Source organism: Patagioenas fasciata, chromosome 1, assembly GCF_037038585.1.
Source record: "Patagioenas fasciata isolate bPatFas1 chromosome 1, bPatFas1.hap1, whole genome shotgun sequence".
Taxonomy (NCBI): Eukaryota; Metazoa; Chordata; class Aves; order Columbiformes; family Columbidae; genus Patagioenas; species Patagioenas fasciata.
In genome coordinates, this window is record NC_092520.1 from 215,077,282 (window position 1) to 215,100,274 (window position 22,993).

Genomic DNA, 22,993 nt, shown 5'->3' on the forward strand with positions numbered 1-22,993 from the left:
GGGACACTCTTTCCGAGGTCCCTCCCGCTCGGAGGCTGCTGGTGGGAGGAGGCGAGCGAGTGCCATTGCATCCCTTGGTTTGGCTTCTTTCCTCTCTTTTTGCTACTTACGAAACTTCTTAATCTCAAGCCCTGAGTTTTCCTTTTGTTTCTGGCCCATCTCCACCCACTCCCACCCCCCAGCGCCTTTAAGAACCTGCCAGGCCTCCCAGATTGACAACACACTTCACTTTTGCACACCCCTGCGTCGCGCTGGGCTGACGGAAGGTCTGCAGGTAGCTTTTTGTGCAGGGAGGCTGTATAAAAGATCCTGTGTGCCCCTGTATATACACACTCTTCACCCCCCTCCCTTAAATGTCTTTACTACAAATTTCAGCCGAACCCATCCACACCAAGAACCCCCCCACACTGCAGCCTCTGCTGCCCTTCAGGTGGACTCAGACACAGAGCACCAGGGGCCGCAGCCTTCACTGAACCTTAATAAGACCACAGGGAATAGAAAAGGGGAAAAAAAGAAAAGAAGAATGGTAGCATTTCTTGTCGGTCGATCTTCCGGGGTTACAGGTGTGGTGAACGTGTGTTCCTGCGCTGTTTGGACGCCTCTGCTTTGCCTTCAGCAGCTGCTGTAATGAACTTCCAGCAAGTACTGGATTCACTGAAGTGTTGCTAGAAACACTGGCAGAAGGGATCACACAGCAAAGCCCCTGCAGAAACAGCCACCGGGAGGAAGAAAGGAAGGAAAAGGGAAAACTGAAGCCACACATATGCTGTTTTCAGAGAATTGTAGCAAAAGTTTTGTGTTGTTAGCCCGAGCGAGTTGAGATCGCCAAGACCTGTAACATCTTCTGCTTGGCCTAATGAAAGATGTTCCTTTCTCTGCAATGTGTACCGGTTTTAGAAAATGGGGAGTAAAATGCAGAGCGCTCAGGTGGTGTGTTCCTGAGCTCCCCTGCAGGCGCGACCGGTGACCGAAGGGCTCTGACCCCGGAGCCGTGACATTCCTGTGCTCCCCTCTGTGTTACAGAGCTGCCCGAGGACTGCAGAGGGAGGTGGGAGAGCTTTGTGGAAGAGACGCTGACGGAGACAAACCGGAGGAACACGGTGGACTTGGTGAGTGCGGTGACGCTGTGCATGTTTCACACAGCCCTGCCGTCCTCTGGACTTCAGCTAAAATAAGTGATGGTGCTGGCTTTCTTTTTCTGCTTGTTCTGATGTTGTGCGTACAAGGGCAGAAAACACAGTCCAGAGTAGCTCTTCAGGCAGCAGCTCTGGTGCATGTTGGTGAACAGCTGATGTTTCCGTGCTATTCCCCGGGCCAGTTTGGGGTGTGTGGGGTGGAAGCGTCCGAGCGTTCTCAGTCCTGTGTTCTTTTCCCTGCCCGTGTTGCAGGTGAGCACCCACCACCTGCACTCCTCCAGCGAGGACGAGGACATCGAGAGCGCCTTTCCCAACGAGCTGTCCCTGCAGCAGGTGAGCTGCCCCTGGTAGGCTTTGCTGCTCGGGTCTGCCCTTCGGCCGGTTTGTAATTTACCGTTCTGTTTCAAACTGCAAAGCCGTACTGAAACAATAGCAGCGAAGAGCAGCAAACAGTAGCAGGTAGAGCAGTAAAAAGCCTTGACTTAGGACAAAAATGAGGTAATTAAGGGTTCACTTGCATTGAGCAAAGACCTCAGAACCCTTTGGACTCTGCTGAAGCTCCATCACATACATGGAAGTTGCTTTTCAACACGAAATATTTAAACAACCTTTATAGATGCTGAGACATAAGGAGCATTAGCAGAACACATGAGTTTCAGCCTGTTCAGGAGGAAGCTTCCTGCGGGGAGTAAAAACACAGTGACAATCTGAAATCTCATTAAGGGTAAAAATGAGCTGGAAATATAATCATAGAATGGAATCATAGAATGCCAGGGATTGGAAGGGCCCTGGAAAGCTCATCCAGTGCAATCCCCCCGGAGCAGGAACACCCAGCTGAGGTTCCACAGGAAGGGGTCCAGGCGGGTTTGAATGTCTGCAGAGAAGGAGACTCCACAACCTCCCTGGGCAGCCTGGGCCAGGCTCTGCCACCCTCACCCCCAACAAGTTGCTTCTCATATTCAAGTGGAACCTCCTGTGTTCCAGTTTGCACCCATTGCCCCTTGTCCTGTCACTGGTTGTCACCCAGCAGAGCCTGGCTCCATCCTCCTGACACTGCCCCTTTCCATATTGATCCCCAGGAATGAGTCCCCCCTCAGTCTCCTCTTGTCCAGCTCCAGAGCCCCAGCTCCCTCAGCCTTTCCTCACACAGGAGATGCTCCACTCCCTCCAGCATCTTGGTTGCCCTGCACTGGACTCTCTGCAGCAGTTCCCTGTCCTTCTGGAGCTGAGGGGCCACAACTGGACACAACATTCCAGGGGTGGTCTCCCCAGGGCAGAGCAGAGGGGCAGGAGAACCTCTCTGACCTACTGACCACCCCCTTCTAACCCACCCCAGGTACCATTGGCTTCCTGGCCACAAGGGCCCAGTGCTGGCTCATGCTCACCCTGCTGTCCCCAGGACCCCCAGGTCCCTTTCCCCTACACTGCTCTCTAACAGCTCATTCCCCAACTTACACTGGAACCTGGGGTTGTTCCTGCCCAGATTCCAGACTCTACACTTGCCCTTGTTCTATTTCATTACATTTTCCCCGCCCAGCTCTCCAGCCTGTCCAGGTCTCTGGATGGCAGCACAGCTTCCAGTGTCACCACTCCTCCCATCTCGGTGTCATCAGTTTATATTGTTTTGTCCAGGCTCTCTACCTGGCCGCTCTGACATTACTGGTACCTTTCTTCTCCTCAGCTGATACTTAATAATTAAAAAAGGGAAAATGTTGGAAGAATTGGGTTGGCTCGGTCAGGAGAAGACAAGATGCCGTGACCTGGGCCTGGTTCTGAGGGGTTGGGAGCGGGGAAAGGACCTTCTTGAACTCCATGGGGGGTTCATTTACAGCGAGGTAAATTTTATGTGGCACTGGGGAAAACGAACAGATGAAAACAAACTGCTACAACGTTCTAGTAGAATAGTGAAGCCAACAAATGGAAAGTGTCGTGACTCCCTTTGGAAGGAGCTGAGAGCAGAGGAGAGAGGCGTCCGTAGGACTTGCAGGAGCCTGAGAACGGCCCGTTTGCGATGCTGCGTGAGAAGGGCGTTGCGGTAGATGGTTTCTCGGAGTGTGTCGGTTTTCTGTGCTTCGGGTGCTCTAGAAGCCGCGTTCCAGCCAGCTGGGCGGGCTGTCTCTGGCACCCTGCTGACGGCCTTGTTGGGTTCCCTTGCTCAGGCCTTCTCCGAGTACCAGATCCAGCAGATGACGGCCAACTTCGTGGATCAGTTTGGCTTCAACGACGAGGAGTTCGCAGACCAGGACGATAATATCAAGTAAGTTTGGAAGACTTCAAGAGCCTTACGTTTTTCTTCTCCTGGTTCAGGTTTTCAAATGCGCCTCCCTTGGTTTGGAGCAAAGGGCAGGCTGATCGAGGCTTGGAAAACAGTTGACCTCTTTTCTTTGGTAGGAGCCCACCCCGATCTCCACAGCCAGTTCTAGAAGCAGTGAAAAGAGCTGCTGCGTTTTGAGAAGAAGCAGTTTTTTAATAAAACACGCAATTATCATCCAGCCATATTCTAGATTAAATTTAATTGCAGAGAAAGCAAAGCATTAGAGCTGACTCCAGGCAATTACACAGATATTCTCCTGGGGCATTAAGTCCTTCTTGAAATGAGGAGTAGACAGAGTAGTTTTCTCATGAAGTCCATGGAAGAAATTGGCCATTTTCTGCCTTACGAAAAGGCCTCACCGGCACGGCAGAGCAGGCGGCGGATCCGAGGCGGCGGGTGCGGGTGCATTTAATGCCGTGCGACCTGCTGAATTCAACGTGTGGAATTTGTGCTGCTTTTATAGAACTGCTGTAATCTGATTAAAACCACAGCTCACCTTCTCGCCTTAGAAACTGTCGCTAAGGAAGTGGCTGGGACTGTAATTATCGCACTTGTCCGTAATGGTTCTGAAATGGCACCAATTTAGTGCACGTTTACTGGCAGAGAGTGTTCCAGGAGGATACCCGGGGGTTTCCAGCTCCTCCGCTCTGCCCATTCGCTTTCATCCTGTGGCGAAGTCTCCATCAAAAGAGCCGTTTGTGACCGAGGTGATGGGGCAGCATGTGGCAGCTGCAGGGGTCGGGTCTGCTCTGCACAGCCCCGGCACAAACCAGCAGCGTTTAGCGTGGCTCCAGTTCTCCGGCCGCTCCAGCTCCGCTTTCACAGAATCACAGAGTCACACAGTGTCAGGGGCTGAAGGGCCCTGGAAAGCTCATCCAGTGCAATCCCCCCGGAGCAGGAACACCCAGCTGAGGTTCCACAGGAAGGGGTCCAGGCGGGTTTGAATGTCTGCAGAGAAGGAGACTCCACAACCTCCCTGGGCAGCCTGGGCCAGGCTCTGACACCCTCACCCCCAACAAGTTGCTTCTCAAATTCAAGTGGAACCTCCTGTGTTCCCGTTTGCACACATTGCCCCTTGTCCTGTCACTGGTTGTCACCCAGAAGAGCCTGGCTCCATCCTCCTGACACTGCCGCTTTCCATATTGATCCCCAGGAATGAGTCCCCCCTCAGTCTCCTCTTGTCCAGCTCCAGAGCCCCAGCTCCCTCAGCCTTTCCTCACACGGGAGATGCTCCACTCCCTCCAGCATCTTGGTGGCTGCGCTGGACTCTCTCCAGCAGTTCCCTGTCCTTCTGGAGCTGAGGGGCCACAACTGGACACAATATTCCAGGGGTGGTCTCCCCAGGGCAGAGCGGAGGGGCAGGAGAACCTGTCTGGACCGTTGCCGAGGGTTCCTGTGCCGGTTCCGTTCAGACTGTTTTCAGCCCTGACTGGGCTCCGTGAAGTTCCCTGCATGGGGTGACGAGCTGGAAATGGTTTGGCAGATGCTGAGGTGCTTTCAAGCATGAACCAAAGCAGAGCCGTGAGATCCGCAGGGCTGGGCAGCGCCAGGGGGTTGGGAACGCGGTTCCAACACAAGAAAGGTTTTGGAGCCCAGCTTTCCATCTCTTTTTTGGAGCATTGTAGGTGGCCGCAGCTTGAATCAGGCCAAGTTCCAGACTAGGATGGAAGTTGAGTTGAGTGTGAGTTGCTTGGTGCTACGTATTTTTTAAAAGAACAAAATACACTTTAAAGTGAGCAGGCAGCAGCAAATATCGAACTTGCGTGTGTGCAGGTGGAGGGGAAGAGTTCAGTTACGCCAGGAGCTGCTGGTGTCCATTGGAAATGAAGATGAAACGGAACAGCGCTGGAAACCGGGAGGCGCTGTCTCTGTTTGTGACGGCAGGAGGAGGAATATCCTGCAAAACTGTTCTGAACGCTCGGAGTGCTGCTCCCCGGCACCTTTTCCAGCCGTTGAGAAGTGCTGCTTATATGAATTTGAATATTTTACAGAGTCTTAATCAATGTCCCGCTGGTTTTCATTGCAGTATTTTTTACTAAGGGAGGGTCTTGAAATAGTACTGTCCACACTGAGGGTGAAAAAGCTGTGCCACGGTGGTGTGTTCTGGCCTGTAGCACCCTCTGCTGTTCTTAACACGCACTCTTAGGTCTGAATCAGAAACTGGGTGAGTTAGTGACTTTGGCAGTGTTGGTAGTGTGGTAGCGCAATGGGGCGGTTGAGGCACCAGGACGCAGATTCCCCGGAGTTTCTGTAATTGGTTTAGAACAGCAGCTGAAATCCCATGCGGATATTTCAGGGTAAACCCCAGCGCAGGATTCCGGCTCTTGGTGTCTCGGCTCAAGCTGAGGAACCCAGCGGGATCCTTGGGTGGCGTTGGATGGGGATCCCAGGGCAGCGGGCACGGCTCCTTCTCTTTTGAATTCACTAGGAGTTGGGTTTTTAATACACGTTTGGGTTCAGCTGGAGATACCTGGTGAACATCATTGAGCTGCCCTGATGCTGCAAAAGTACCGTGAGACCTGCAAAGTGAGAGCCAGAGCTTGCTGTGAAACCCCAGAACACCACATCAGCCAGAGGGTGGCAAAGGTGTTGAATCTCACCCAAGAATGAAAATCCCACCTATTCTTTTCAAAAATAGCAAATAATCTTGTGTCTCAAAGAGAGGAGACCCGCGTGTGGTGCAGAAGCGAACGTGCAGGGAACGCATGCAGAAGGCGTTGGGTGGTCACATTGAGTATTTTGGGGTTTGCTGTCCTCGCTGCCACTGCTCACGTTTCCTTCTGTTCTTTTTCAGCGCTCCCTTCGACAGGATCGCAGAGATCAACTTCAATATCGATGCTGACGATGACAGCGTAAGTGGGGCTCTTGGGACATTTATCTAATGAGACAGATTCCAGCAAGTGAGTCAGTGCTTGCATTAGCCCAGGTCATTTGGAAAGAACAGAGAACCGGTGGGTTATTTCGGTCAATGGAAAGCGGCGACTGGAACTCAGGGCATCCTGGGTCCCCTCACAGGACCCGTCACAGGACACCTCCCTGCGCTGTGTCACCTCACTGAGCATCCTCAGGGCATCCCGAGTCCCCTCGCAGGACCCGTCACAGGACACCTCCCTGCGCTGTGTCACCTCACTGAGCATCCTCAGGGCATCCCGAGTCCCCTCGCAGGACCCGTCACAGGACACCTCCCTGCGCTGTGTCACCTCACTGAGCATCCTCAGGGCATCCCGGGTCCCCTCACAGGACCCGTCACAGGGCACCTCCCTGCGCTGTGTCACCTCACTGAGCATCCTCAGGGCATCCCGGGTCCCCTCACAGGACCCGTCACAGGGCACCTCCCTGCGCTGTGTCACCTCACTGAGCATCCTCAGGGCATCCCAGGTCCCCTCGCAGGACCCCTCACAGGGCACCTCCCTGCGCTGTGTCACCTCACTGAGCATCCTCAGGGCATCCCAGGTCCCCTCGCAGGACCCCTCACAGGGCACCTCCCTGCGCTGTGTCACCTCACTGAGCATCCTCAGGGCATCCCGGGTCCCCTCACAGGACCCGTCACAGGACACCTCCCTGCGCTGTGTCACCTCACTGAGCATCCTCAGGGCATCCCGGGTCCCCTCACAGGACCCGTCACAGGGCACCTCCCTGCGCTGTGTCACCTCACTGAGCATCCTCAGGGCATCCCGGGTCCCCTCACAGGACCCGTCACAGGGCACCTCCCTGTGCTGTGTCACCTCACTGAGCATCCTCAGGGCATCCCAGGTCCCCTCGCAGGACCCCTCACAGGACACCTCCCTGCGCTGTGTCACCTCACTGAGCATCCTCAGGGCATCCCAGGTCCCCTCGCAGGACCCCTCACAGGACACCTCCCTGCGCTGTGTCACCTCACTGAGCATCCTCAGGGCATCCCGGGTCCCCTCACAGGACCCGTCACAGGGCACCTCCCTGCGCTGTGTCACCTCACTGAGCATCCTCAGGGCATCCCGGGTCCCCTCACAGGACCCGTCACAGGGCACCTCCCTGTGCTGTGTCACCTCACTGAGCATCCTCAGGGCATCCCGGGTCCCCTCACAGGACCCGTCACAGGGCACCTCCCTGTGCTGTGTCACCTCACTGAGCATCCTCAGGGCATCCCAGGTCCCCTCGCAGGACCCCTCACAGGACACCTCCCTGCACTGTGTCACCTCACTGAGCATCCTCAGAGCAGGAGGAGTTGGTCTCTGTCTGCAGTGTGGATCCATTGTCCGTAGTGGCACTTTGCTAATCTTGCCATACACAGACAAGGAGAGATGGCGAATGGAGAGGGCTGGGTTTCTTTCGGGTCTGTGCTGTGTGCTGCCTCTTCTGTCTTACTGACCTAAATCGGTGCTGGTTGAGGCTTAGCAGAGGTGATTCCACGCTCATCTCCTGACCAAAGCTAGTTCTAGTCACTGCTAAGATTTAGGGTTTTGTAGTCTTAAAATACTTCAACAGTACCATGAAGAGTATTTTTCCCCTCTTTGGCCGCTCTAGGCAGCGCTCTGTAGATACAGAAAATCTGTTTCATTCTGGATCTGCCGCCCAAGTCTGCAGCGCCAGGAGCTGTTTGTGCGCTCATCCTGTGTTTTGTGAGCAGACAGTGCGTGTGTGCTGGAGCCCTCCTGCAGCCGCGGCCGTGGGCCGTGCACCAGCTGCAGTCACCACCGGCTCTGTGAACCGAGAGATCCTTTAACTGAGGGATCCAGAACGCTCAAGTAGACAGATCATTGGTCTGTTCAGAGGGAAGCCTCACTTCACTGTGTCTGCGAAGTTCTTGTTTCTGTCCCAAAGAGCGGAATTTGATTTCTCTTTACCGCTGTTGCAGCCCAACGCTTCCCTGTTCGAGGCCTGCTGCAATGAGCGCATCCAGCAGTTCGACGACAACGAGGAGGAGGAAGATATCTGGGAAGACAAGGAGATCACCTATGCAACCCAAGTGAAGTCAAGGACACGGTAAGGTGAAACAAAAGAGCCTTTTTTATCCCCTAAATAGTAAGAAAGCGTCATTTCAGTTAAGCGGATGTTTAACTTTTTGTTATTGATGTGCCATGAAGCCTTTTTTCTGACACAAACCATCGGGCTGTCCGTGTCCTCAGAAAGAGGGGGTGGTTTGTCCTGGGTGTGGAACAAAGATCCAATGGAAGGGAATGCCGTAATAATGGAAATACCTCGTTACTGAGTCTATTAGCAAATACATTTAAAAAAATAACGCCCTTAGTGTGAAATACTTGGCCGTACTCCGTCCCTCGTACCGCAGAGGCGCAGGTTGGCAGGATCGTGACACTGAGGGCAGTTGGCGTCTTTTTCAGGATGTCAGACGAATGAAAGCCTGAGCCTGAGGGGCTCCCCGGTGCGTCTGTGGCACTGCCGGTCATGGCCGCTCTCCCTCCCTTTGATAGAGCCGCTTATTCAATAAAGTCATTGCTGTCATTCCGAGCCTGAAAATGCGATCGAATGAGACAGGAAAAAGGGCCGAGTCCCACCGCACGTTTGCCCGGCGTCAGTAAACCCATGGTCTGGCTCACCCCCGAGCTGCCGCCTTCCCCTCGCTTGCTGCTGCTCTGTCTGCTCCTGCGCATCTCCAGCCCTCGAACGTCGCCGCAGCGTCTTTGCCAGCGCAGCTCCCGGCCTTGGGACGAGCGAAGCTCCCCGGGAGTCGAGTGGTGACATCTCAAGGAGCATCCGCTGCCGCTTTCTGAGCTGGGGCTCCTTGGGGAAAGGGGCCCTGTGGAAGGAATCCAGCGCTGCTCCATCAACCCTCCGCTCGTGCTCTGCGCTCCGGGCGGGACGATAAACTGCCCCAAGGGTTTGTCTCATTCCAGCTTCTGCAATGTGGATTCGGAGCATCTCAGACCTCAGCGAGTTCATCGGAAAACGATCGTTAAAAATGGAGTTCTGCATTTTATTTAGATTATTCCCAGGCGTTTTAGGTTAATTCTGAGTTTCGCTATTTAGATTTGGAGCATCTCAGACCTCAGAGAGTTCGTCCAAAAGCGACCTCGAGAATGGAGATCACGACTGTAGCGTGGACTCGGAAGAAGAGGAGGAAACAGAACAGCAGGCGCCTCCTTCCTCAGCAAACAGCAACAAGAACGGTGTTTCTGAGCAGAAAGACTCTGACTCCTCTGAAGGTAAAGGGTTTCAGACGGCCCTGTCCCGTTTGAAGCGAGGTGTGTGCTGATCGCCGGGTTGCTGCTCTGGAGCTCCACCTGTGCCGGTGAGAGGCGGCAGTTTCAGGCGTCATTTCTTGCCTCTGCAATGTGAGTTGGAGCCCTTCCTGGCTCCTTCCAAATAGCAGAGGAACGCTGCGTTAGGCTGGGGCAACTGCACAGGTACAAGTGTGATCACAATCCCGGCTCTTTGAGTGCTAATGAACAAAATAATACACTTACATCATAAGAATTTTATGCAGACCCTTGCTGGGTATCTCCAGACTCCGCGTATCTGCCTTTTCCACCTAATTGCCTTTCCAGTTTTAGTCTGCACGTTGTAAACCTGCCCTTGCAGTGCCCGGAGGGACCAGGTTTCCCCGCTCACGGCCCGAACGGTGCCCTGGGAGCGCGTGAACACGGCGGTGTCAGCACAACGAGTTCAGTCAGCTGAAAAAAGGCACAAAAACCTTTTCCCAAGCATTCATTTCTCATTTGGTGCAAGCACTTTCTGTTGTACAACATTGCTTTTTCTGGGCGATGTCTTTGCGTTGTGACCGTCGGCAAAATGCGTGTTTATTCCAGTAATTTGCTCTCTACATGCACTGGATAGTGTCAGATATTTTCGATTCAGATGTCGCTTCCATTTTTGAGTGAGTGTAGGCTTGGGTTGGATCTCTGCCACTCTCAGCTCGGCTGTGTGCAGATCTGGTTGCAGCCCTTCCTCTTTCTTGAGAAAAGGTGATGAGCAGAGCTTTTAAAAACCGTTCTAATGAAGGAAGGTCAAGCAGAGACTTGTGGGGCTGGAACCGTCAAGACCAAATGATGTTCTTAGTTTTGCTCAAGATCACTTCTGCGATCATCAGTGTTTTAGTCCATAGATCAGTTCCTGACCTGTAATTGCCAAAATTGAGCAATTGGTGGTTGCAGTGGTTGAAAGCCGTGCCACGCACGGGGAAAACCGGGCTCCTTGGAGCGGAGTGGAAAGCGGGAAGCCGTTCCTGATGGCGTTTTGCTGCTTCTCTCCCGCGGATCGTGCTCGTGTTGCCCAGAGAGGGTCTCCCCGCTGTGGGTGGGCGGGCAGGACGGGGCGGCGGCGCTGGTGGGCGCTCTGTCCGTGCTGTCCCCGGGGTGGGGTTGGGGCTGGGGCAGCGGGGCGCCCCGAACGCGGTGGGTGTTGTGTGCCGCAGGCTCGGGCTGGACGGCCGTGTTCGAGCCCGTCGGCTCCAAGCCGCCCGCGCCCTGCGTGGCCATGGATGTCGGCTCCAGCGTCTGGGACTCGGCCGCCCCCGCGAACGCCGCCCCCGAGGACAAGGGCTGGGCCAAGTTCACCGACTTCCAGCCCTTCTGCTGGTAAGAGCCACAAGTTCTTTTGCCTTCGTTATAATTTTTGAACTAAAGAATATTTGAAATACGGTCCGATGGAGAACACTGAATGTTACCTTTTCTTCCCTTTCCCTTCCCCTTGCTACGCCTTTTGCTTTTTAACATTGTCTGAGTGTTGTGGATCAGGGCTTCATACTTCATACTTCCCTTTGCCTTCCCGTGCACCCATCTCTTCTGACGCAGCAATATTGATGTATCATTCATCACTGCTAAATACACTCAGAGCATAAAATAAATGAAGGAATCAATTTTTTAGAAGTTGAAAATATTTCTGTAAAGAAAGAGTAAGCTGGGTGATACCCAGTGTCGGGGATTTGTAAGCACGACGGCGATTTCCATCCCTCGTGCTCAAGGCTTTTCCTCCCGCTGTAGCTCGGAGTCGGGCCCGCGGTGCAGCTCTCCCGTGGACACGGACGGCAGCGGCTCGGCAGGAAACCCCAAGCAGAGCCCAGACAAGAACTGTGAGTACAATAAAACACAGGTGGATCCTTGAAGCTGTTTGACACCCCGCACAGCAAACCGAGTCTGCATCACCCGGCTCACCCCGCTGGAGGCTCTTCCGTACCAACATCAGTCTGCTAACATAGTAACTCAAACGTCCTGAGTGTTCGTTGGGATAAGACTAAGCATGAAATTTAAGTTAGTAAGAGTTGGTGTCACGGAGACACTTCATTTACAGACTCTAAAACCACATGCTTGATTATAAAGTTATTAATACTTAGCCAAATGGAATGGGTTGGGTGAGTTTCTGTTGGTAGCAGTTGGTTTGCTTCAGTCTCATTTCTCTCCCTGCTCCTTTCTGAGCAAGGAGAAGTAAATTTCACTAAGGGCTCTGGAAGTGAATTCGACTTGTGTGCAGTAACCACTTCTGTGAGAGGCTTTTCTTGTGTGGAATCGAAACTGCTTCAAGAAGTGGAGCTGCTTGAATGCCACCCAGAGCCAGGGACCCCGGCGCTGCCTCCGGCCTCTGTCCGAGCTCCGCCGGGCGGGGAGGGAGGAGAACCATCTCTGCTCTTTGTATTAAGCACAAACGTGAGCTGGCAGGTGGAGAACACTCAGTGGTGGGGATGTTGGTTTTTTCCCCTGCTTGCAAAAGTAGAATCATAGAATAGAATCATTTTAGTTGCAAGAGACTCTTAAGATCATGGAGTCCAACCATAATCTACATCTGTCCCTGCCCCATGTCCTGAGAACCTCATCTCTGCCTGTCCAACCCCCGAGGATGGTGACTCCAGCACTGCCCTGGGCAATAACGTCCCCTGATGTGCGACGGGCACAGAAACAACCATCTCAAAATGCACAATAGTTGCAAGCGGTCGGTGTCACACCACCCTGCTTACTCGGGGTCGTACCTGGGGACCTGTTGGTGAGGTTTTGTTCGTTTTGCGATGTGAATTATCTGCTTTTCTCAGTCAGCGCCGCCTCTCCGTGCGTTTGGAACGTGTGCGTGACGAGGAAAGCGCCGCTGGTGGCCTCGGACAGCAGCTCCTCGGGAGGCTCGGACAGCGAGGACGAGGAGGACAAGGCCGAGACCGTCACGGAGACCATCAGCACCGGCTCGGGCCAGGAGACCATCAAGCTGACCATGGATGCTAAGAACGAGAAGGCTGTTTTCACCAGGTGCGGAAGGAACCGCCCCGGCTGGGGTTAACGCGGCGCTTTTCCCTCCCAGACACCGGGGCCCCGCATGTCCCGTGCGAGCATCTCTCAGCTTGCTCCTCCAGGGCTTTTGTTTGAGGAAAATATTTATAACAGGTTTATTTTAAGAAATGTTTGTGGCTCGTTTTAGCCACTGAACCACGTCACAGAAGCATCGCCCGTCTGTCTGTCTGTCTGTCTGTGTCACAAGGGATCCGGGCGCGGGCTCCTGTCAGGGTCAGGTCGCACAGGAGAGTCGAGCGGTGCAGGGGCTGGCGCGGGGTCCTGCAGGGCGAGGAGTTAAATGATTCGAGCTCTCACGTCCCCCTCCTCGTCAGAATAGTGCAGTGCGCTGCAGACAGACACGGTAGGAGTGGAAAATGGCAGGGGAGGGTAAGGAGATCCCGAGATTGGTTCACGTTTGGGCACCAGTTTGGTTGGAGTTGCACGTGCTCACATCTGGCGTTCTCTGACCGCTGGAAAAGCGAAGCTGCTTCTCAAGACATTCACCTGCGTCCACCCACAAATATTCCTCAGGTTTAAGCCATTTGCGCTTTTTGCTCATGTTCCTCACAAGTGTGTAGGGTATGATCTCGCTACTTGGAGTCCCTTTATTTCATGCATCTGGCTCAGGAACAGGTATTTATTTTATAATGAGGAAAGATTGGCCAATCATAGTAATAGCATAATCTAATATTCCAGAAGGTTGGTATTTATTAGCTCTGGGTTTGCTCACGTTGTTGTCACTCGCTGTGTCCCATAGGTTTTGTTAATACTTCCCAATTAATGTCGCCATTTATCCCTTGCTGTTATATATACATCGAGGCCTTTCCTCTGCTTCATCAATCATTGGTTGTTGCAGTTTTGGCTTGTGAGCCAAATACAAACAATACCAAAAAGCCCTGAAAGCCTTAGTGCAAACTGCTCGTTCACTGGCTGAGAACAGCCTTGGGACAAAGGCATTTCGGCTGGGGACCGGAGCATTTCAGCTGGGAACCAAAGCATTTCTGCGTGTGAACGTGCCCATTGATCTCTTGTTCAGGCTATTTGCAGTTAAGGTTAACAGATGCATATATTGTGTGCATTGTTGATATTACACAGCTGTAACCTACACCGTGTTAGTTTGCCGGTGTGAAAAGTTGTTAGTTTATAGCAAGCTGTTAATTGTGTTTAGAGAACGGAAGCGCTGTTTTGCACGCTGGCCGCTGGCTCTGCTGCGCTGTGGCTGCTCAGTGTGTGCACAGCGGGGCTGAGCGCTGCTCTGAGCTCAGGAAACGCGGGGTTACCGAGCTGGTGCCCGAGGGGAGAAGTTAACCAAGGGCCAGGCAGCTCCCAGTCGAGGTTTTAATGATGGGACTGGGTTTTATTCTTGACGTCCACCTCAGATGGCTTTCCCTTCATAGCTGAACGACGAGATGCCAGAGGTGCCCCTGCTCGCAGGGCGGTTTTGGTGAGCGGGACCGGTCTGTGCGGCCAATCTGACTTCACCAAAAGGAGAGCAGGAGAAGCCCTGCCTGCTGTGCCAAAGGCAGCGCCTCCCGTTCCGCTTTCCGTTGCACTTGCGTTACACCTGGTTAAACCGTTGGCTCGCGTAGCTCAAACAACCCCTGCTCCAGATGCTTTTCCTGTGCGAGTGCGTGGTTTTGGCAGCGGTTGTATCCACACACGCTGTCTGCCTGGAGTCACAGCCGCTCTGCAGGTCCTGCTTGGCATGTTCTCACGTCTCCCGTGTTCTGGGTAGCGGGCAGGGTTGTTTCCCGGTTGGGCAGGTTGGGTGTTGTGGGCTCTGCTGCCACCTCGCGCTGTGCAGTTTTGAGCCCGTTTTTCTCTAGATACTTGCACTAAAGACAAGGCTTCTGGTTTTGTGTGACCGCGGTTCTACCAAACTAATTCCATTTTGGCAAAGACAGCGAACACTTGAATACCCGCAGTCTCCACTTTAAAGGTGCCTGTAGCTTTTCACAGCTATAACCATAGCCAGAAATAAAAGCAGAAGCAGTGGGAAGGCAGAAACCTGTTCCTGGTGGTGGCTGCTGCTCCGCTCTGGTCTGCTGGCCACGTCCTCCCATGGGTGAATATGGACCGGTGACAATAATGGAATGACAGCAATCTGCTCCCGATGGGACAGACGCACGTGAACTCACATGGCCAGTAGTAAATGAATTCATTTCTTACCACGCTCCTTAACGATTCCGAGGAAATGAGCTCCGCTAACAGTTTGTTTCCCATTGAATGCGTGGTTCCTGCTGACAGTTCTGCTTAAATAGCCATGTGCGTAGTTTAAATACCCTACCAAGAGGGGGTTTCACATGTATTCAGGGAACTTCTCTGCTTCACGTGTATTTAGCAAACTTCCTTGCCTGTTCTAATCCTATGCAGTAGTTTGTTGTGGAAAAATCAGTCGTTTTGCAGAAGTTCTCTAACAAAAGACCTTCCAGTATTGCCAAACCTCGCTCTTCAATGGCTTGAGAGTGTGTGTTAGGCTTGAAAGAGGTGCTTTTCATGGTGCATCGAACCTTCTGCTTGTTCGTATTTTTCTGTGGAGAACGCCGTGTTTGGTGCGGGTGCCGTTTGAAAAGCTTCCCCGTCCCCGTGCGGCCGGAGCAAGGTTAACTCTGTCTGTTTTTCCAGCAGTCTTTACCGTTTTCTCTCTTTCTGTGCTTTCTCTGTTTCCGCCTCTCTTGCCGCCCGTCTCTTTGCTGTGGGTGTTGTCAGAGTGTTTAGACCTGCAGACACAGGGTATGTATGACGGGACCTGCCCCGGGCTCCAAACATCCACCGGACAAGCCCTTTCTCCCATTCACTCCCTCACACTGGGCTGGACAAATCGCTGCTGGAGTGTTGGGCTGGGAAAGCTCATCCTAGAAATTCTATTTGAAACCCTGAATTTGGGGTCAGGCACAGTCCCTTGTGCACGGTCAGCACAGCCATGGGCGAGCCGTTCAAAACCAAACGTCTGTGAGCTCCACCATCGTGTCCTGGAGCTCCTGCCACCCGTTTGTGAGCGGTTTCTGCAAGCAGGGTGCTGTGTGTGCTGGCAGAGCCTGGTGCTGTGCTCTGCAGGGTCGCTGCTGGCTCGGGTCCTGCGCAGGGTTCCTCACCACAGCACTAACAACGTGTTCCTCGCATGCTGCAGGGGCCCTGAAATAACCATCACTGTGTTTCCTTTTCCTTTCCTCCCAAAGCTCGCTTTCTGTTTTAAATCACGGTGGTTTACTAATTCTTTTCTAGAACATATCCATTGAATGAGTTTTCCCAGGGGCCATGCAGGCCGGCAAGGCTGCGCTGCAGTTTGTGGGTGAGCGCAGGGACAGATTAATGCCTGGATTAAAACGCCTGATAGCTGTTCATCCCAAGAGGAGAACGTTCCGGCGAACGAGCGAGCTCTGCGATGCAGGAAGGACGGTTCTCTGATGAACAGAAGTCACGTTGTTGTGTGAACGGTGATCCCTGCCGTTCTAACAAACCTGTCCAGGTGTTCTGGGGAACAGAACAAGCAGTGATGAGACCTGGATTTAACGGGGAAAGCAGAGCAATGGATGCAGAAGTATACGCAACACGAGCAGTGTTTTATTGTGGGAAATTCCTTGCATTTCCATGTCCGTGTGCCTCGTTTTTGATTGCATGCCCTTAACCCGAGCTTTTGCATTTCTCCTTTATGATTTCCAAAAGCTGTCCGAAGCGTTTCGCTGCCGAATTGTTCAAAATAAGGTTTCTAAGCAGCTTCTTAAAAGATGAGCTGCGCTTAGTAATTCAACAGATCCAGCTTTTGCTGTGTATGGTGATAGCGGGCTGGGGACCTTTGCAGCTTTGCATTTCTCTTTCAGTTTATTAACCCTACCTGAAATACCTTTTCCCCCTTTCATATTTCCCTGCTCCTTTTCTGTTTCACTGCTGTGTGTGTTTGCGGTCCCTCCTGGTGCCTCCTCACCCGAGCGGCTTGGATAAGAAAAGAGACGTTAGAGAACAGTGATGCTCCCGCTCTATCGCACACAAAGCTGTCTGCTCTGTGTCTGTGTGATCCCGACTCGCCTTTAGCACATTAGTGAGCTGTGCACACAGACACTGGGGGTGCTGCAGCAGTTTCCTTAGAACGGAGGTGCAAACGAGCCAACATGAGCGATTTCCGCACTCTGCAGGAGTTCGGCAGCGTCTGCCGCAGGGATTCGGTAGAGGCAGCGTGCGAGTCTCTCGTGTTGGTGCTCACGGCTCTGAGCGCCCGACTCTGGTTCAGCCAACAGCGCCAACCCCGAATTGCTGAAACGGCTCAGAAACGGCGGCTGGCAGCGGCTCCGGGGACCAGCGGGACCCCCGGGTGCAGAAACGTCCCCGCCAAGCGGCGTCACATTGTCACAGTGGATGTTTCGAGCTCTCCCGCTCTGGGATACGTTGTTCTGTTGGGTTTCTCCCTGTGCCTGTTGCTCTCGCATGTTGCTCGCGGCCCTTGCACGTGGGGAGCACGAAGCACCAGCATGAGGGCTTGTCTTGGTGTCTCACATTGCTCCCAGACCGGGACGGGTGACTGGGACGGGTGACTGGGCTGGGTTACTGGGCTGGGTTACTGGGCCGCTCTGAACCGAGGATGGGGGGAACCAGCATGCAGTGGGAAATGGGTTGCAGAGCGTGATGCCGCTTTGTAAAGCCGGGCTGCGTATCGGTGTGCATTTCTTCAGAAAGAGAAAGAAAGGACTCATCCGAGGTCCCGTGTCACCAGAACGCTTTTCCCGTCGGTGATGAACACTTAGAAGATCCCATCCATGACGATTATTGCACCAAGCTGACACAAGTGTTGGCTTTTTCAATGGGGAATTGCGTGTAGATTTGAAGCCAGACCTCCCGTGTTGTGTGACTTTGTCTAATTAACAAACAACAGATAACTGTCCAGCGTCTTGAGCGTGGCCGCCCCTGCCCCGCTGCCCTTGCCTTGCGCTTGGTCCCTGCAGAGCCCGGTCCCCACGGACCTGCCCGTGGGCTCAGCATGAGCCTGGGGCTCCACGACGCCTTTTTCCTCCCCTTGCTGCCCAGTTTGCGGCTCCGCTGCTTTCCCAGCGTGTCCTACCCCCTTCTGTTGTCTGTGCTACTGATTGTTCAACGGAGAGACCAGAGGGGACGTAAGGTGTCCCCAGAGCCGCAGCAGTGAGTTCGGAGCTGGGTGCCACTCAACCCCAGGGCTCTTTCGTTCACTCTCAAATCCTTGTTTCCCCACAATCCCGCTGCAAAGCCAGGGCGGGAGTGTGACGTGGTTTGCGGTGGTGCTGTCAAAACGGGTGTTAACAGGGGGTTTGTATCATGAAACTGCACGAGAGAGGTGTCAAATAGCAATGCTGAAGTGTTTTCCTGATGAAGCTGGTGGAAACCTACAGGAAGAACTGAGTTGTTATCAAACGTTCAGTGAGCCCCTGATGCTTTCATCTCCATTAGTAGCGCGTTGCTTTAGCTGGGGATCGACTTGGATAGAAAAGGCTTTTTAGACAACTTCAGTGATTACGAAGTGTGAACTTTGAATCCTGTTTTTCTAAGAAGAAATCGCTCTTCAAGGCCAGCAATGGCATCGGCACCCCGGGAAGCTTCGCGACCGCAGCACTTGGGCACGAGAGCAAAAAGAACCAACAGGCGGCACCTGAGGATGTGTAATATTTCGTGTTTTCATGTGTTATATTACGTGTAGCAAGAACTGAGAACCCCACGCTGTCCTTACGGCAGATTTTCCCGTCTTTGGGCACAGAGCCGACCCCTCCTGCTCCCCACATGCACACAAGCGTGCAGAGATCTGCACGGACACCAGCGCCTTTGAGCAGCTGCGTTTGGGACAATGATACACGTGTGCATCAATTAACGTGAAAGAACAGCTTTGGAAGTAGTAGTATTTTAAATACTGAGCTTTAAATCCCTACTGTAATCTGTGCCGTAATCATGGAAGTGCCATCCAGGAGCTTGGCAGCACCAGCACCCGGAGGAGACGCGATGGCACCTGCCGGGAGGAACTCGCTGCCTCAACAGACAGACCAGAGATGGTGTTTGCGGTGGAACCCATTGGCAGGAACAGCAGCGACTGACGTGTTTCACCAACTTGCAATCCCCTGCTGTGCCCCAAAGCTCCTGTGGCATCCAGGGTGTTCTCAGTTCATCACCCTCAAGCGGCGATGGCCAGAACTGCCCAGATTTCCCGTTCTGAAGTTGGCTTGGGCAGGAGGTGCAGTGAGAGGAAACGGCCTCAAGTTGCCCAGGGGAGGTTGAGGTTGGATGTGGGGAACAATTTCTTCCCCAAAGGGCTGTGGGGCATTGGAACAGGCTGCCCAGGGCAGTGCTGGAATCACCATCCCTGGAGGGCTGGACAGACGGACAGGAGGTTCTCAGGACATGGGGTAGGGCTGGGTTATGGTTGGACTCCATGAGCTGGAGGGGCTTTCCCAACCACAGTGACTCTGTGTTTCTATGAAAAGCCACTGTTCTGGACAGACTTACACTTATTGTCGGGACATTTGTACGAGCGGCTTTGAGGTAGAGCTTAAAATCATTAATTCTTTCTGGAGGCAGAAGTATTAGAGATCTGTTTGCAGAGCTTAACTAGGAAGGGTCTAGAGTAGATTCTTCCTCAGCCTGCCGTAACCAGCCCCACGAGGGAAGAGCCGTGTGCCGTGGGGCCAGAGAAGAGCCGTGTGCCATGGGGTGAGAGAAGAGCCGTGTGCCGTGGGGCGAGGGAAGAGCCGTGTGCCCAGAGAAGAGCTGTGTGCCCTGGGGCCAGAGAAGAGCCGTGTGCCCTGGGGTGAGAGAAGAGCCATGGGGCAAGGGAAGAGCCATGTGCCATGGGGTGAGAGAAGAGCCGTGTTCCTTGCCGGTAACAGCTCTGTCCGGTCGGGGTTTGGAACACACAGCCAGGCTGTTGGTGACGTGGAGGGGACACCTGGGTGGACAACCGTGCCAGCCCGGCCTGAGGGACACAGCTGGCTGCTAGGACAAGCCACCCAGACGGACACTAATATCTCTGGGTTCTAGAGTTTGTTCTAGGCTAGAACCAGCTCCCTGTGCTCCGGGGTTGGCTTCCCCTGTCTGTCCTGCCGAGGTTTGCGTGCCCAGCTCTGCTTCCCTGCGAGCCAGCTGGAATTTCCATCCGCGGTCAGATAACCTCAGGACTTCATAACATCGGAATCCTCGTGTCATGGAAATTCCAGTGATTGGATTGCAGACGTTTATCTTTGAGCAGTTTAACCTCCTGGGCTCCCGTGCCTCGCGTGGGATTCGTTTCTGATGCCATTTCTGGTAACTTAGCTCAAGTCTCTGCTGTCTCATCCTTCCCCTGCGGTTTCTCCAAGGTGTATTTTTGTACTTGGGGTGTTCCTTTTGAAGAGCGTCTTAGCCCCTTAGGAAGAGAAATGGTTTTGTTTCATTATTCCTCTTTTTTAGTGTATTCTTTTCAAGAGCACACGGAAAAGCAGCTACAGAAATAGAACCTTGATCTCCAAATCTCGGTCACATCTTAATTACCTGTGATTAGACAGTGATTATATGTCTGCATTATAAACTCCCCCGGCAGCTGGTGATGTGATTCCAGCTCCGTCATCTGCTGAGCTTTCCTTCCACTTCTGTGGATGTGCTCTCTGAAAGGAGGAGAAATCACCCTGGAGACTGGGGCTGGGTTAAAACTGGGAGGAAAATCACTCCCATGCAACCTGTTCTCTGCCGTAGAAGGCAAGAAATGGCGATGTTCATAGATATCTCCTCTCCGGTTAAAACCGTGGGGCTCTCGAATACAAGTGTGGAAGATCTGGAGGTTTTGTGCTAGGAGGTTTTTAGTTTTTGAGGATTTGAGATTCTGTTTCGCTGTAGGGAGACGTCCTGGGGAACGTCACCTCGGGCACGCGGGTCCCGCGCGTTACGGAAGGCGAGCCCGTTCAGCCGCCTGTGGCTTCTGAAGGTGCCGCTCAGGAACGTCCCATCAATGGGTTTCAATTCCACGGGATTTGGGCTCCTGTACCTAAATTTCCATGGTTCTAGGTGCGAACAGGGGTGTCGGGTGCTGCTGGGGACCCGTCCGCAGAGCAGGGCAGCGTGGGTGCCGCTGTAAGGTCCGAAGCACGCTTGGCCAAAACCCGCCCCCCTGGGCCCTCTGCACTGGGCAAATCTTGGCCAGAAATACCTGCTGTTCGCGTCCTGGCGCTGCCGGCTCCCGGGAGCACGCGGCTGGGCTTCCTGGCAGAATTGCGAACGCCTTTCTGTCCTTTTCAAGCACGTTTGGTGTCTTCATTTTAGGAAGCGCAGCCTCCGGGACGCACTCGCTGCTTTTTCATTCCCGTTTCCTTTCAGTTCGCGTTTCTTTATGGGATTTTTGTGGCCTGTGCTAGGAGAGGAGGAGGAGGAATATTTCTTTTCCCGGTTGGAATTGAAGCCTCGTTGATTGCCGTGTTGATGTGAACTTGAATTCTCCCCACACAGCGATGCGGACTGCATGGTCATCGACAAGCTGGCCATCGCTGACATGGGAACAACGAAAGCCTCCAAACCCCTGAACAACGTGGCCCAGCGCCCCGAGGAGCACCAGAACCCCCCCGCCGGCGTCACGGAAACAGCCACGAAAGACAGGTGGGACGCTCGGGGCTGACCCAGAATCGCTTTGTACCGTGTCCCCAAAGGGGTGGTTCTACCGCGGGTCTGTGGGCCAGGTTACACAAGTGGTAAATCTGGAGCACCGTGGAGGGCGCGACGCTGCAGGGAGCGTAGCGCTGTTACCGCCATATATTGCACATCTCTTTCCATTTCCCAGGCGTGTTGTCAAATTGTCGCGTTTTACTGAAACAACGGACTCCTCAGTTCTTACTCATGCATAGCAAACATGGGTGTGCGTGTTCAGATGAACACGATGTTTGCAGTTAAAATATTATGAGGGATGATGAGAATGTGTTTGGGAACTGGAACTGGACATAATCTCAAGGAGAAACATTAATAATTCTTTTGTGACTGTGACAGTTTAGGTCTTTTTTAAATACAGCAACCAGTCCTTGTGGGTATCGAGCGCTGTCACCTCGCAGCGTTGCTCTGGCTCATGGTTTGGCAGCGGTGCCACGGTGCCCCTGCTCTCCTGGAGCTCAAACAGCCCCTCGCGGGCGCCCAGCGCCCCGGAGCGAGCGTGTTCGACTGAACCCCACGCCGTGGTGTTGGGCTGGAGCCGGAGCGGAATCTCTTGTGGTGGGTGCTGCCGGTGAGCAGCGAGCTCTGAGCAGCGCCTGGGGCTCCGAGCAGCCGATCCGCTCGCCTCCTGTCCCTTGCAACGCGCCTCGGGACCCCGACGGCCACATTCCAAGCTTATTGAATTAGGATTGTGTAACCGGCACTCAAAGCTGACTCCTCAGTTCCTGTTTTGCTTTCTAAATATAGCGGTTTGTGAAGGGTTTGGAGGAGGCTCTCATCAGAAATCTGATAACGTTGGAGCAGGCAGAAGAGACAAAAATATAGGGAGGGTGGTCAGATAGCACTGGAGAGGAAGGGCTTCCAGCCAGGAGGAACACGAGCTCAGGGGCGAGCGTGTCCCAGGGGTTGCGTTGCTCTAACGTCGCTCTTTGGGTTTCTCCGTAGGAAAGAAGACGCCTTGCCCTGTGCCGAAGCCACGTTAAATGGCCCCGCTTGATGAAGCCGAAGCAGTGGGACGTGTGTGATCCAGGCCAGGCTGCTACCTGGTGATGCAATTTGTCATTTTTTTTTTTTTTCATTTTAATTTTATTTTTTAATAAATGCTGCATTGATGAGAGAGCTGGCATTCAGGACCAGACACGCAGTTTCGACACCAACAGTCTGTTCTGAAAGACACTTGCATTGTCTAAATGTAGCATTGATCAGTTAGTCATCACAGGAATGATGGGGTTCTTCCCAAGCAAGCCTTCTGCCTAATTTCAGTTCCTTGTCCCCTTCCCCCTCTCCCTTGGTTTTGTTTTGTATTTGGGGTTCAATCCTATTTTCTTAGTGTTATTGCACACAGTATTCAGCTTCTCTTGAGAAAGGTAGCAGGTCTAACGCTGGGACTCGGACAGTGACAGGAGTCCCGCGGTCGTGTGACCAAAGTTCCCGATGGAGCTGCCTCCGGGCAGCGTTTGCACCGCTTTTGTATAGCAATAAAGCCTTATCAGAAACATTTCATAGGAGGAAAAGATGCAAACACTTTACGTGGGATGAAGCAGGGAGGGATTGTATTTGACGTCTTCGTGGGGCGGGAGGGAAGTCGCTGACGTTGTCCCAAGCCAGAGGCCGAGCAGGTAACTCGCCGCGACGCCGACCCGTCCGGAGAAGCGGGAGCTCTCTGCGTTCCAGGGAACTGCTCGGTGCTCTCCGCAGTTCGGTGCGGAGCTTGGGGCCGTTAGCGACCGCTCTTC

The 22,993-nt window shown here is 53.4% G+C and overlaps 1 protein-coding gene across 2 annotated transcripts in view; it reads left to right on the forward strand.

Annotated features, from left to right (window-relative positions):
- The window catches only part of PPP6R2 (protein phosphatase 6 regulatory subunit 2), a 97,514-nt gene extending 74,756 nt beyond the window's left edge, over positions 1 to 22,758 (forward strand). Inside the window, exons 14-25 of one of the 2 annotated variants that reach the window (XM_071803588.1) lie at positions 1,024 to 1,109; positions 1,389 to 1,469; positions 3,296 to 3,393; positions 6,245 to 6,302; positions 8,285 to 8,412; positions 9,415 to 9,590; positions 10,799 to 10,961; positions 11,367 to 11,455; positions 12,407 to 12,614; positions 15,348 to 15,371; positions 21,066 to 21,212; positions 22,203 to 22,758. In XM_071803588.1, coding sequence (XP_071659689.1) covers positions 1,024 to 1,109; positions 1,389 to 1,469; positions 3,296 to 3,393; positions 6,245 to 6,302; positions 8,285 to 8,412; positions 9,415 to 9,590; positions 10,799 to 10,961; positions 11,367 to 11,455; positions 12,407 to 12,614; positions 15,348 to 15,371; positions 21,066 to 21,212; positions 22,203 to 22,254 — 1,310 coding nt within the window. In that variant the 3' untranslated portion in view covers positions 22,255 to 22,758. The remainder of the gene's footprint in view (positions 1 to 1,023; positions 1,110 to 1,388; positions 1,470 to 3,295; positions 3,394 to 6,244; positions 6,303 to 8,284; positions 8,413 to 9,414; positions 9,591 to 10,798; positions 10,962 to 11,366; positions 11,456 to 12,406; positions 12,615 to 15,347; positions 15,372 to 21,065; positions 21,213 to 22,202) is intronic. The other variant, XM_065839265.2, reaches the window with a different exon arrangement.
- Positions 22,759 to 22,993: the final 235 nt, after the last annotated feature.